This window comes from Polistes canadensis, unplaced genomic scaffold (genome assembly GCF_001313835.1).
Source record: "Polistes canadensis isolate GaletaPanama2010 unplaced genomic scaffold, ASM131383v1 scaffold_14, whole genome shotgun sequence".
Classification (NCBI taxonomy): Eukaryota; Metazoa; Arthropoda; class Insecta; order Hymenoptera; family Vespidae; genus Polistes; species Polistes canadensis.
Genome location: NW_014569561.1, coordinates 752231 through 766418, shown reverse-complemented (window position 1 = coordinate 766418; position 14188 = coordinate 752231). Strand labels below are relative to the sequence as shown.

The 14188-nt window shown below is 29.0% G+C and overlaps 4 protein-coding genes across 11 annotated transcripts in view; 2 read left to right on the top strand and 2 right to left on the bottom strand.

Annotated features, from left to right (window-relative positions):
• Positions 1-720: 720 nt before the first annotated feature.
• On the top strand, positions 721-4309 carry LOC106793421 (cilia- and flagella-associated protein 52). The gene is made up of 12 exons (XM_014760321.1): positions 721-766; positions 926-1125; positions 1221-1398; positions 1566-1815; positions 1939-2206; positions 2316-2488; positions 2556-2704; positions 2788-2933; positions 3005-3156; positions 3242-3807; positions 3899-3987; positions 4094-4309. Exons 1-12 carry the CDS (start codon positions 721-723, stop codon positions 4307-4309), a joined length of 2433 nt encoding a protein of 810 aa, XP_014615807.1.
• LOC106793499 (autophagy protein 12-like) lies at positions 3249-5883 on the bottom strand. 5 transcript variants are annotated; one of them, XR_001382427.1, is made up of 4 exons: positions 5509-5883; positions 5304-5446; positions 5047-5222; positions 3249-4243 (listed from the first exon to the last, which is right to left on the bottom strand). XR_001382427.1 is itself a non-coding variant. In XM_014760499.1 (3 exons), exons 1-3 carry the CDS (start codon positions 5675-5677, stop codon positions 5100-5102), a joined length of 384 nt encoding a protein of 127 aa, XP_014615985.1. In that variant the 5' UTR covers positions 5678-5883; the 3' UTR covers positions 4950-5099. The 5 variants fall into 5 exon arrangements, 3 of the variants coding, with proteins under 3 accessions (XP_014615985.1, XP_014615984.1, XP_014615983.1); XR_001382428.1 differs by having other exon boundaries at positions 5355-5446; XM_014760499.1 differs by lacking the exon at positions 3249-4243 and having other exon boundaries at positions 4950-5222; positions 5355-5446.
• Positions 5884-6222: 339 nt separating this feature from the next.
• On the top strand, positions 6223-8720 carry LOC106793482 (26S proteasome non-ATPase regulatory subunit 12). The gene is made up of 8 exons (XM_014760464.1): positions 6223-6385; positions 6795-6964; positions 7050-7286; positions 7342-7446; positions 7517-7698; positions 7787-8011; positions 8097-8253; positions 8339-8720. The coding sequence occupies exons 2-8, from the start codon at positions 6803-6805 to the stop codon at positions 8627-8629; spliced, it is 1359 nt and encodes a 452-aa protein (XP_014615950.1). The 5' UTR covers positions 6223-6385; positions 6795-6802; the 3' UTR covers positions 8630-8720.
• A 2216-nt stretch (positions 8721-10936) lies between these two features.
• The window catches only part of LOC106793483, a 4766-nt gene continuing 1514 nt past the window's right edge, over positions 10937-14188 (bottom strand). For 3 of the 4 annotated variants that reach the window (XM_014760465.1, XM_014760466.1, XM_014760467.1), the window contains 2 exons: positions 12894-13056; positions 10937-12798 (listed from right to left, as the gene is read on the bottom strand). In XM_014760465.1, coding sequence (XP_014615951.1) covers positions 12725-12798; positions 12894-13056 — 237 coding nt within the window. In that variant the 3' untranslated portion in view covers positions 10937-12724. The remainder of the gene's footprint in view (positions 12799-12893; positions 13057-14188) is intronic. The other variant, XM_014760468.1, reaches the window with a different exon arrangement.

Sequence of the window (14188 nt, the reverse complement as noted above, 5' to 3'; positions counted from 1 at the left end):
CTTAATAGTTTGTACATTATATGTAAGAACGGTATTATTTAGATATGAAGTCAAATTAAATAAATGACTATATGAGAGAAAGAAAGAGAAAGAGAGGGGGCGAAAGAAAAATAAAATAAAAAAATTTGTACGTACACTATATTTATATTTTAGGTCAGGGCTTCCATTCAGCGACTACCTTTATCTGAGTAAATATTTTTACATCTATGAATATGGAATCATAAACTAAAAATAGGAATTTAAATATTTGCTGATAATAAATAATGAAAAATATTTATTCGAAAACAATTCTTTGATATAAATATAAATATAATGTTACCATGTATTAAAGACAAAGCATAATTTCAGCAATCCTCAGAATTAGATACGCAACCCTACATGGGGTCTCCAAGATTGCGTTTGAGATCCAAATCCGTACTTTAGACAACAAATTATTATCTTTATCTTTTTATTTCCAACATTTTGATTTTATAATTAATTTTATTAATTCGTTATATATTTTGTGTTCGTACTTTCATAGCAAATAATAAAGGAGGGTGGTACTAATCTTCTGTCGTTGCTATAGCAACGATAACTATATTATTTGTATTGTAATACACGTTACTTGTTTCTAAACGAGTTTCCTAATTCAAGGTAGTGAAAAAGTTGCTTTTTTTTAACTGCAATCGAAACATTTAACATAAATAAAAATCTTATTGTAATTTGGATTTAATCAGAAGTATGGATATCAAACCGCTTGATTTAATCGGAATAATTGGATTCGATGGTTCGTACAATTCTTGAATTTTTTATTGTTTTCATTCAATACTTTTCTGTAAATAAATATATATATAGAATAAATATGTACATAATTTGTATTACTGTTTAAAATAAATTTACTGAAGTGATTGTGTTCTAATTTATTAACTTGAATTTGATTAATTAGGTGTTACGAAAAATGCATTAAGACTGCATCCTGATGAACAGTATTTAATTTATCCGATGGGGAACAAAGTGACGATTAAAAACATAGCCTCAAGTGAACAAACATTTTTAATTGGACATACGAATTTAATTTCTGCCGTATGCGTTTCTCCTTGCGGCCATTTTGTGGCTTCCGGGCAAATAAATCATCTCGGATTTAAAGTAATATTAACATAAGAATTAATTCCATTTTATTGACGATTCGAATTCATTCTTTCTATAATTTTTTTTATGAGGATGTCTTTTTTTTATACTAGGCAACAGTCATCATTTGGGATTATAAGACACGTACCGTTAAAAGTAGTTACGAAATTCATAAAGTAAGGGTCGAAGACGTTTGCTTTACATTGGATAGCAATTATTTGATAAGCCTTGGTGGAAGAGATGATGGTAACGTTGTAATATGGGACGTACAAAATAACCATGCTATGTGTGGTAAACAAAATTTTATCTTCAATCTATTTATATATGTATATATATATATTAAATGTATCGTCTAATTTTATCACTTAAAAAATTCACATTTTGGAACACTTTGTTTATATGTATATGTATGTGTTTACGTATACTTGATAATTTAATAACATTAAGATAATTTTCAGGATCATTTGCGAGTAATGAAATAGCTGGTAATACTTACACAATTACAAGAATGAATACACACGGTGAATGTTTCCTTACCGGTGGTGATAGAACCCTTAAAGTTTGGCGAATAGATTCGAAAAGAAGGAAGGTGTATGGGGTGAACGTGAAAGTAGGAAAGTTAAAACGTTCGATAAACTGTATCGCCATAAGTGAAAAAGATAATGATGCTTATTGTGGAACGTCCTCGGGCGATATAATAAAAGCAAGGTCTTGTTTAGTTATAAAACTAATAAATACAATTTTTAATAATCGATGTAAATTATATTTTGATCGATTATCTTTATGATTAATGAATTCATTAAAATTTGTTAACGTATATTTAACACGTAGATTGAATTATCGTCCTGAAGGTGAAGAACAAATAGAACCAGTGATGGTAGGCTGCTATTCAAAAATGTATAAAGGCTCAAGAAAAATTAATCCAGACAAGGGTCAAATCGAATGTTATGCTGGTGGTGTTAAAAAAATTTTGCTACTAAAGGATGAGAAAATGATCATTGGTGCAGGCGACGGTACGATTGAGCTCATTGAAATTGTGGATATTGATTTCAGTAAAAGAAAATTGACCAAATTACCGAGTACACCGCAAATTAAAACTGTAAGTGATACGAACAACATGTTTTCATATAAAAAAATATTTTTTTTGCACTCATAATCTATCACATATGTAATTCGTAAAATCAAATGAGTGAAAAGTTATTTGGCAGCATCTTGTAGAAAATGTCTGCAGTACCGTGACATCAATGCTATTGTACAAGAATGATTTTGTATTGGTTGGAACTGTCCTAAGCGAGATTTACCAAATAAGATTGCGCGATTTCGATATGAGACTTATTGTAACTTGTCATAACAGTTCCATATACTCCATTGTTTTTCCATGGTAAGATTAACAAATCGATAATGCGATTTTGAAAATCAATATAATAGTTTTTTTTTTAATGTTCTAGGAATTATTCTGAAATATTTGCAACAGCTGGAAAGAATGATATCAGATTGTGGAGATTAGAAACGCAAAAGGAATTACTTAGAATAACTGTGCCGAATTTTGTTTGCAGCTGTTTGTGTTTCTCTTACGATGGACGAATGATAATTTCTGGTAGATTTTTATACATATATATTTGGTCATAGTAATATCAGCAAATTAACAACACTTTTCTTCTATTTATTAAATTCATTCAGCATGGAACGATGGTATTGTAAGAGCGTTCACACCACAAAAGGGTAAACTTATTTTTACTATTCATAACGCTCATATAAAAGCAGCATCGGCAGTTGCGATAACAGCAGACGGGAAAAGATTAATCAGCGGTGGATGTGATGGGCAGGTAATTATTATTTTACACATTCATTATCCTCTTATATTCCTATTATATTCCTTCTTTAATATTGTCTATAGGTGCGTATATGGGACATAAAACCCGATGTACAGCGATTGGTCTCAATTTTAAAGGAACACAGAGGACCCATAACATCTTTGTGTATATCCTCCAACAACGAGGACTTGATTAGTTCTAGCACGGATGGTACATGCATAATATGGGACATAATGCAAGTATCAATTTTTAACTATTTACAATATTATTTGTTTTTTGGGATGTGACAAATTGATGGACAATAGATATTAATCAAACAGACGTTGCTCGAGGAAGCAAGTTTTAATGGGTAACACGATGTATATGGCTGCATGCTTTAGTCCCAACAGCATACAAATCTTGACTTGTGGTACTGATCGTAAGATTGCATACTGGGAAACATGGGATGGTTCGTTGGTTCGTGAAGTTGAAGGTTCCACCTCAGGATCATTAAATTGCATAGACATTAATCTTGATGGACAATACTTCGTCACTGGTTCAAACGATTGTATTGTTAAGCTCTGGGAATATCATACAGCCAATGTCACACACATTGGCATAGGTCATGCCGCGATAATAACTGCGTGTAAATTTAGCCCAGACGGGGAACATGTGGTATCCGTTAGTGCCGATGGCGCTATCATTATTTGGAAGTTTCCATTTAAGACGTCTCTTAAAACACCATCCATCAAATCGAAATCTACGACGGCACATACCGTTAAATCATTAACGAAATCTGAAGGGAAACGCGACGACGATTTAAAGTTGGACAATTTAGAGAAAGAACATGTTTCTGCTATGAGCCGTGTGGATGAGACTGCTGAAAGTGTTAGAACTATGTACCATGGTATTAACAAAATTAAAATTATTATTCATACGATTCAACGTATTTCGATGAATAAAGTAATTCTATTAAATTTAATATAAATATATCATAGGTGATGATCAGCCACAGCCATGTACGCGCGATCCAGCTGGTATACCTTCCCCAGTTTGCACGTGCATCAAAGACAAAGACACAATATCGGTTGGTACAATTAAATTCTAATTAAAATGCTAAATTTGATTTTATGTAAAAATAACATTAATTATGTTCTCTTAGTATACGACTTAATAAATATTTTGTATTTCAGGTAAGAACTGTGAAAACTGAAGTATCCTCTAATGTTTGTAGTCGCGCGAATAAGATGGAAAAAAAATCATTGCTTAGTTCTAAATGTAGCCCGGCAAAGGCAATTGAAACGACAAACTCCGTATCATCGTCTAGCCAACGCCGTGCGTCTCTGCAAAGCGATAAGAAATCTTTATTAAAAACGAAAATTACGACTGTACGAAAATCTTTACAATGAGGACATTTTATAATTATATTGGAGTAATAGTTTTTTACTAATACGTGTGTATGAATGTGTGTATTCGTGTTGTAACAAACGTTATAATTAATTTAGATGTACGCAACATTATGAGTTGCTAAACATATTATTTATCATTTGTCCTGAAATATCAGGAATAAGGAAAACTGCCATATCGTACAAAAGGAAAAAAAAAGAAGAGAGATGTAAGATTTTTTAGACCAAGTTTTTTTATGAAGCCTTTTGAAAGAACAATTATGTAACGTATCATTGTGCTCGTAGAAGTAACCATGTTTTTATAAAAATCTATATGAATAATAATTTAATTTTTAAACTCAGAAATATTGACAAATGGTTTTTGAGGCTATTTTAAAATAGACATATTTTATAAAACAGTATACCTGTGTCATTAGGTACATATTATTTTGGTTAGCAAAAAATTATAGCAAATAAAATCAAATTGTTTAGACCATACGATAAGAGAGATGAAATAAAAATCATATTCTTCGCAATATAGTTGTACGTATAATAATATATCACAATATGACCACAATCCGATAATTAACATCTTATAATAATAATTATATTAGGAATACAATACACATTATTAATAAATTAAATAGAATTATAAATAAATATATAAATATATACTTATTGTCTTAAATGCAATTTATGTACAACATGAGAAATGTGTCTTGTAAGCCTCTAAAAGAATTATATTGATCAAAATTTGTTACCCGTAATAAAATGATACAACAAGATGCTCAAACTTCAAACAGGAAGTTTACGATTAACCCCACGCTGGACTTTTGCAATAATGAATAATCAATTTTCCATCAGCTCCATAACAATCGTATAAGTTTTTTAACGTTTGATCTGGTGCCGGTGCAAAAGTTTGATTTACATAAAGAAACTGAAAAATACAAAAGAAAAATATGCAGACATAAATAAATGAGGTATAAGAAAAATGTGATTAAATATTTGATAGACTTACTAATCTTTCAGAAGGCTCTAATTTGAGATATTTCTTTAGAAAATCTGATACCTTTCCAATATGATAATCCTGATTAACGGACCATTTTTTTTGTTTCATGATAGGTGCATTGCCAGTTGCTTTCAATAAAATATCAACTGTAACTGAGCAATGAAATATTGTATTTGTTTAAAAGATTTATTTTATTAACAATAATAATAATTACCTCTTTCTTTATCTTTTGAAGCAACTGGGGGACTATCGTTTCTAGTAGTATTAGTATCCTGTGATATATTTTCCAAACTTGTTGGTGCTTCCTCATTTGCTGTGTTATCAGGTAATTCTTCAGTTTTTATAACCTCACTTGTCGTACTATCACTTTCCTTCTCAGCCATTATTTACAACTTATTATTAACTTAACAACTTAACTTATTAATAACTTAGTATAATAAATGAAACGACCACAGATAAATCATGAAATAGAATCGTGTATTGACTACGTCAAAAACACATTCGTTGTTCCTAATATATTTGTTGTTATCATATCATTATTAAACATTCGAATAACCTATGTTAACACTTAGAACCGCATTTGTATACTATTGTTAAATTTGAGTATGATAGGAATAAGTGCCATCTGTTATTTACCGGGAAGAGAAAGTATGTTATCTCGTTTATAAACAATAAAGCGAAATAAAGCATTGTTTCATCAAAAAAATATATCCAAAGAAAATAAAAATGAAGTATCTAAGATACATTTATTATTCGTAAAGTAATATTATAAAAAAAATATGAAATATATATTTTTATTCGATGTTTTAGTTGCGAAATACAAATGTATTCTTAATCAAATATTTAAATTTCCCACTAGAAACATGGCTAATCAAAAAGTTATTACTGCGCGTGCGCGGGTTGCTTGTAGCATTGAAACTACAAATTTGATAGGGAAAAGTATATGAAGTATACACAACTCTTTCAAGAACATCGTGAATGTGTGCATTGGGTTATCCTATATTATTTTTTAAATTATCAAACAAACGTATTTAAAATTGTGTTTAAAATACTATATTAATATTTATCTTTGATCTTTCTTTCTCAAAGAGGTAATATTTTAGATATATACTTTTATTCATTTTTAGTATTTAAGAATTACGCTGATGTACTGACACTACGAACTTAACCCTATTTATAATAAAGTATAAGAAAATTATAATAAAAGTATAATTTTCGTTATTTGTCTGGTTTTTAAGATAAAGTAATATATATATTTCATTTTCTTAATTGATTTCTTTCATTACATTAAATATAGTCATGTAAATATATTTTAGAGAAAAAAGTGCAATGTAATTGTCAGAAATATCTATAGTAAAGACACACACTATCATACATGCCATACACTTCATTTAAAATTTGTTTATATATTTTTATAATCACATATATTATTATTATTATTAAACAAATGTTTACTGATCAATAATATTATTTAAATAATATTACTGTTATTATAAATAGAAATCAAAATGCCAGAAGGAACAATGGATGGTGGTCGCATTATGAAAATGGAAGTTGATTATAGTAACAACTGTGATACAAAAATACCTGAATGTAAAAAGCTTGCTCGAGAAGGAAAGCTACATGATGCTTTAGATCAGTTGCTAGCATTAGAAAAACTTACCCGTACTGTATGTACGAATTTATTGAAAAAAGATTTGATTATCTTATATTCTGTGTAACCGAAGACACATAGTCAAGTATACATCATTTTAGGGAGCTGATATGACATCGACATCTCGAGTACTCGTTGCTATATGTGAAATTTGTTTAGAAGCTAAAAATTGGGCAGCGCTCAACGAGCACATAGTTCTTTTGTCAAAGAGGCGTTCTCAATTGAAGCAAGCCGTTACTAAAATGGTTCAAGAATGCTGTACTTATGTAGATAAAACTCCAGATAAAGAAACTATGGTTAAATTAATCGAAACTTTGCGTTCGGTTACAGAAGGAAAAGTAAGCTATTGACATAAACAATGTATAACATGTTAGTGACTATTTTTATTTATAGATTTATGTGGAAGTAGAAAGAGCAAGGCTCACGCATCGATTAGCAAAAATAAAAGAGGAAGATGGAGATATTAATGGAGCTGCCTCTGTAATGCTCGAATTACAGGTATTTCATTTAAAGTTAAAACAATACGCTCTATTTACAAAATAAATTTTTAATATTTTGTATTATACAGGTGGAAACATATGGCAGTATGTCACGCCGTGAGAAAGCTTCACTTATTCTAGAACAAATGCGTTTATGTTTAGCAAAGAAAGATTTCATGCGAACTCAAATAATAGCTAAAAAAATTAACGTCAAATTTTTTAGCGATGAAAATGACGAAGAAACACAAGCATTGAAATTAAAATACTACGAGTATGCAGTATTATTATCTATTTTTTATTTAAAAAAAATGATGTGACTTCATATGATTAAACTTTGGCCTTGATCATTTATTTTTTAGTCTAATGATGGAATTATCTCGACACGAAGGTTGGCATTTAGAATTATGTCGTCATAATCGAGCTGTACTCGAAACGCCAGCTGTTAGAGAGGATCCAGAAAAAAGACATACGGCATTATCCCGTGCAGTACTTTATCTTATACTTGCTCCTCATGAACCGGAACAAGCAGATTTGACTCATAGGCTGCTAGCTGACAAAATGCTTGATGAAATTCCTATATACAAGTATAATGAATAAATACTCGGATATTTTATTTCTAAATATTCATTTAAAATTCTGACAATTTGATAATACATTAATACTTTACAGAGAGCTTTTACGTCTTTTCGTTAATCCAGAATTAATTAAATGGTCTGGTCTTTGTGAAATCTATGAGAGAGAACTCAGAGCAACGGAAGTGTTCTCTGCATTAACAGAAGAAGGTCGCAAACGATGGGCTGATTTACGTAATAGAGTTGTCGAACATGTAAGTTTAACTCTTATATGCTTCACATATTTTAATTTTGTTGTTATATGTCTTATTAAAAACAAAAAATTATTTGTTCCTTTAGAATATTAGAATTATGGCAAAATATTATACCAAAATAACATTGACTCGTATGGCAGAGTTATTGGATCTTCCTGTAGAGGAAACCGAAGCATGCTTGTGCAATTTAGTTGAAACAGGAGTAATTAATGCGCGTACCGATCGTCCCGCTGGTGTAGTACGTTTTACAGGAAGTCAGGAACCAGCAGCTCTGTTAGATACGTGGGCTGCTTCCTTATCAAAATTAATGAGTCTAGTAAATCACACAACCCACTTGATCCATCAGGAAGAAATGCTCGCTGTTGCACAATCATAAAAACATTGATTGATATATTTGAATCTTACAAAAGTGTATCGTTCGATGTATTTATTGTGCCACAGATAAAATTTTATACACTATCGAACTTGGTTCTTTTCTTTTACATATACATATAAAAATAATTTATATCGGCAATTATACTTTCATTCTTAGAGAGTAGAAAAAAATTAGGATATATATTATATGGAAATTGAAAACAAAAAAGTTACTAGAAAGAAGGCACATAAAATAGTATGCAATAATCAGATAAAAAGACTAATTTAGAACATGTTTGTGTTCATTCGTCTAATTATTGTTTGTTTACTTAGCTTATTACAACTATCACATATTACATATAAGCGGTCGATAAAAATGATTTACTTTTTTTAAAGACTTACCTTTTTCATAGATGATCATCTGTATATTAATACAAAAATTCAACATACGAATATACTAAGTATAAATATANATATATCTGTGCAGTATTGTAGTTGGTCAAAAACAAAAAACGAGAAGAAAAGAGAAGAAAAGAAATTAAAAAAAATTAACAAAAGTAAATTTAACAAAGAAGAAAAATACTCTCTCTCTCTCTCTCTCTCTTTTTCTCTATTTCTCTCTATAATAATTAAGTATATTTTGTTGTTATTATTATATATACGCCGAAGTACAAATTCTCTCAGGGAAACGCGCGTGTGTATATATATATATATATATATATATATATATATATATATATAAATATATATTTTTTGCGCTAACAATCACGTTGAATATTGTTATAGAAATAAAAATTGCTAATAAGTTGTATAAAACAGTACACACGTACATATATACATTTATATATGAACGCGTTGTGATGGGTATTCAATTATTTCCTTGCAAGATTATTTCAACTAATTCAGTCATTATATAAAAAAATTAGTAGTGTAATGTGTCCATATCGCTTAATACGTGTGGTGCAAATTTACATATACCTTGGCAGTAACAACAAAAAGTACAAACGTACTGTTCTCATTTTACCAAATTGTTATTAATTGATATAAGTTATAACATTATATATTGCAAAGAAAAGGAACCAAAAAGAAAACAAATCTATCATTAAACTATATATCAAATTATCGGTAATAAAAATGCAGTACGTATTCTTTACCTCTTAATATGCATTCGTGTTATTTACATGTTTTTAAAATATTGTGATTGATAGATCTTGTATAAAGAAAATTTGGAGATAATAAAACATACTACAATTTTTATGCTGCTGAGATAGAGATATGAATTAATGTTATTTCATAATCATAATACATATGTATGTGTGTGTGTCTCTTTCTCTCTCTCTCTCTCTCGCTCTCTCTCTCTTTCTCTCTCTCTCTCTCTCTCTATTTGTGTTTTAACGTATATTATAAAAAATAAAAAAAACATTTCATTACCGATGAATTACACTATATATAAGTAAAACATTATGTCAATGAATATTTGAATGCACAAAAGTTGTCATTGTAATTTTCTAATATGCTTGCACAATAATAGCTGCTAATAAGAATTTATTTACATTGAAATGTAACCAATCATGCATATAATAATTAAAATGAGATACAGATTATGTGTCGATCAAAATCATAATTCTTACATAATTTTCTTTTTGTCTTTGTTAAGATATAACAAACGTTATTAATACTTTATTATCTAAGGTATAATAATTTTTCTTTTTTACGGAATAATACTGTCTAATATTTGTTGTCCTTTAAATAGGAATATGTGTGCATTTCTCGTGATAGTCATAATAATAATAATAATAATAATAGAATGAAAATAATAATAATAACAATTAAAAGTTCACATGCTCTATTAGTAATCATGATCTCTAATTATTTTAAGGCAGCAAAAGTCTTAATGTGTAACGCGAATTATAACCAGGTTAAATGTCTCTGTTCATAAATGTGTTTATGCGGCGTAATAACACTTTTCATCTATTTTTTTATGTGAAATATACTTAGTTGAACGTTTAAAAAATATAAGAAACAGAGAGTTAAAACGATATTAACTTGATTATAATTCTGGCTATGTATAATAAGGTCATACATATGAATGTATATGTATAATATAAAAATATGCTTCTCTCTTTCGTCTAGATACATATTACATACAATTGCCACATTTTATTGAACTTCCTGCTATTATTTTGACAACATGCATCAAATCAATGAAAATTCATACAAAAAAATTATAGTCGATAAAGATTGTAATGCTATTTTAGATTGCTAATCGAGGGGAGAGTTATTTGTCGTTTATCGGTTTTTTCTTTTTTTTATAAATATCTTGTATAGATTGTTTTTATCGGATATTGCACAGGTACTAAATTATATATACGTCTTTCACAAAATCTAATCGAAAATATATCTAATTAATAATAAAACAACATAAATATATAATAATAATTTGATTTAAAAAGAACTTAGTAAGAACTCAGTTGTTTGTGAAAGAAGTATTACGCTATTAAGTTTATAGCATACACACGGCTGACACATCAATGTGTATGCGTTTCATATAATAATAATAATACATTATATGAAATGTATGCACAAGTAAATATGAACGTTTATGCTATTCCATGCTATAGTATTGTGCAAATGATTTATTTTCTTTTTTTTTTTTTATTACTGTTATCATTTGTTTAATTACTCTGTATGCTACTGAAAAATTTTAAGGCACTTTGTCACTTGGAAGATACATTTTTTACATTTTTTTCCCTTTTTCTTTTTTTTTCTTTACCATAAAAATATTCTCCATTCCCTATGTTCCCACATTGACTAGTGCTTAGTACATCACAGCAAGCTTTTGCTTAAGTTCTTGCATTAGATGGTACACATGGCCTGCTCTATCTATATTATGTAAATACAATTCTATAAAAGTCAATAAGAAATATTCTGTACAAAGACAAGCATCTTGCAATTACAAAATTTGCAAACATTGAAGTACATTGCATTCTACGAAGCTATATATATCTATATATAATAGGTAGCTTCGGCAGTAGATACCGCATTAATATTATCTATTAATTGTAATGCCATACGTAATTACATTACAAGCATAATTAATTTTTTCTTATGTTCAATTTCTAATTATGAACATACAAAGCACTTTAAGTTCTCGTATTACTTATTACAACTACTACTGGTTCCTTTTGACATAGACTCGTTGTTTTAAAATTAGATAAAATCTACCACATTGTGCCAGCACGCACTATCATTCACTATTGTATATGTATATATGTATATACGTCGTATATCATATATATGCAAATTTGACACTGGCTAATTCAAATATTTGTAGAAAAAGAGGTTTACTAAATGCATTATGAATAGCAAATTTTATTTACTTTTCAAAAATTATTCAATGTATTAAGTATAAGCCTACAACCAGCACACAAACGAAATTACTTTGCTAATGTTTTTCTAATACATAATTTATTAATTAGCACCAATTTAATATATATGTATCCCATTCTTATGAAGTATTATAATAATAGTCAGTTTATGTACATTGTATCATTTCCCTCATTTTAAATGTAAGCCGCTGTACTTACATGTTTTCAGGAAAATATTGAATAAACTTTCTAATCGTGTATGGTTGGTTCCATCAAACTTCATCCTCGATCATATATATTTTATTAATGCTTTCCTAGCTGTGCGTGTTTGCATTATCTTTACAAATACAAGACAAAAACTAAGAAACTAAGTACACGATATTGGATTGCTTGTGCTGACAATAAGTACAGCTCTTAGTTTGATTAATTATTCTTTCTCGATAATTGTCCCGATAATAATTCATTATTAAAATGGAAGCCACTAATAACGATTTTATGTATATGTATATATATATAAAAGAAAAAGAAAAAATCCAAAACCAATTGGATTTTAAATTACCCTTGCTGATTCTAGTTCTCAGAATGCTTGCTTTGTGTTGATAAATTCGAAAGAGTATCAAACCGTATGAATAACTCATCCAAATGAGATACTGTTTGGCAACGAGAGATATACCAAAGAAGATCCTCTCGTCTTTGCTAATATCTTCACATAGGCCAAGTAGATTACCCTACAGGATTCAAAACGTACCTCAAGGTTTGCTACGTATATTCTCATTGACATTGATGGTACTGCACGAAACAGTTCCACAATCCAGTTTTGTATCTAACGAAATAAATAAAAAAAAAACATTACTACATAAAATATAAAATATAAAAAGCTAATCTAACTCTTTCTAAGGTATATCTCATTAAATTTACCATTGATACCAGCTTGTCTAAGAAGAGAAACGGCTTCGGCATAAGAAGGAGGTGGCAACTCATTGGATCCTTGAGCTTGCGTGATGACTTCGTAAGAAGGTGGTCCAGGTGTACCCATCCCGCTGGTACCGACGCTCGGGGAAGCTGCCAGTTCCTGTAAATGCTATTACAATGCTTTATAATTCATAATATCTAGAATTGTTAACCCTTTGAGTGGTGAATACTCTTGGCCGAAGCACTTCCTAGAGATGGAATATTTTATTATTTGTGTAAATTCTGTTCATCAATTATATTAAAGATAGCTAACAATAAATTATTCTCCCAAATAAAATAACGTAAGAAAGATTTTTTTTTTAGCATAATTTTTGTGGAATAAGATTAAACAATTATCAATATGCAACCTGAAATTACATTCTTTGTATTTTTATTAACAAATGTATCATATATGTGGCCACAGTTCATGCTGGTAATTTGTACCAAACGCACATATGCGTCTACAGCACTCAAAGGGTTAAAATATTGTATGTAATAATAATAATGAAACAGAAAGATCCTTGAATTTAAAATTATATGTTCGAGAATAATGATACAATGTTATTTTTATATTATAAGTGGTTGTTAATATTACGAGTCTATTGTTATCGAGCTTATCAAAACTCCTGTCTCACGAAATTCATTTTCATTTATGCGAATATGTATACATATATATATATATATATATATGTGTATTTGTAAAGTTGACTTTTTTTTTCATTGATTCATTGTGCGCAATATGCATGAATATACACAATAAGTAAATATATGTATGGAAATGTATGTATGCATGTGTATGTATGTGTACGTATTTACGTGTACATCGCGACATTAGTTAAATAAGTTTGCACACGATAGCAAATATAACTTGCGTTATATTAAACAAAAGAACAAAATTGAATTAACAAAGAAAGAAAAAGAAAGACAGATATTTATAATAAAAGAAAAATTAACGAATCTATTAATAAATGACAAGTTGATCATTTTAATTTACCTTTACGAACGCGGAAATGTGATAGATAAAGAATAATGATAGAAATAAATATATATAAAATAATGTCTTATTTACGTTGCTATAGGTTGAAAACAATTGGAATAATAATTCAACGATGTGCCCGTACAACGGATCGTTATCGCGGTAAACAAATAACCGCAATTATGCATGTAGATGTATATTATTTATATTTTTGCCTGCATGGGAAAAAAAATGCAATGTAAAGAGAAAAAAAAAAAAAAAAAAAAATGATAGAGAAGAAGAAAAA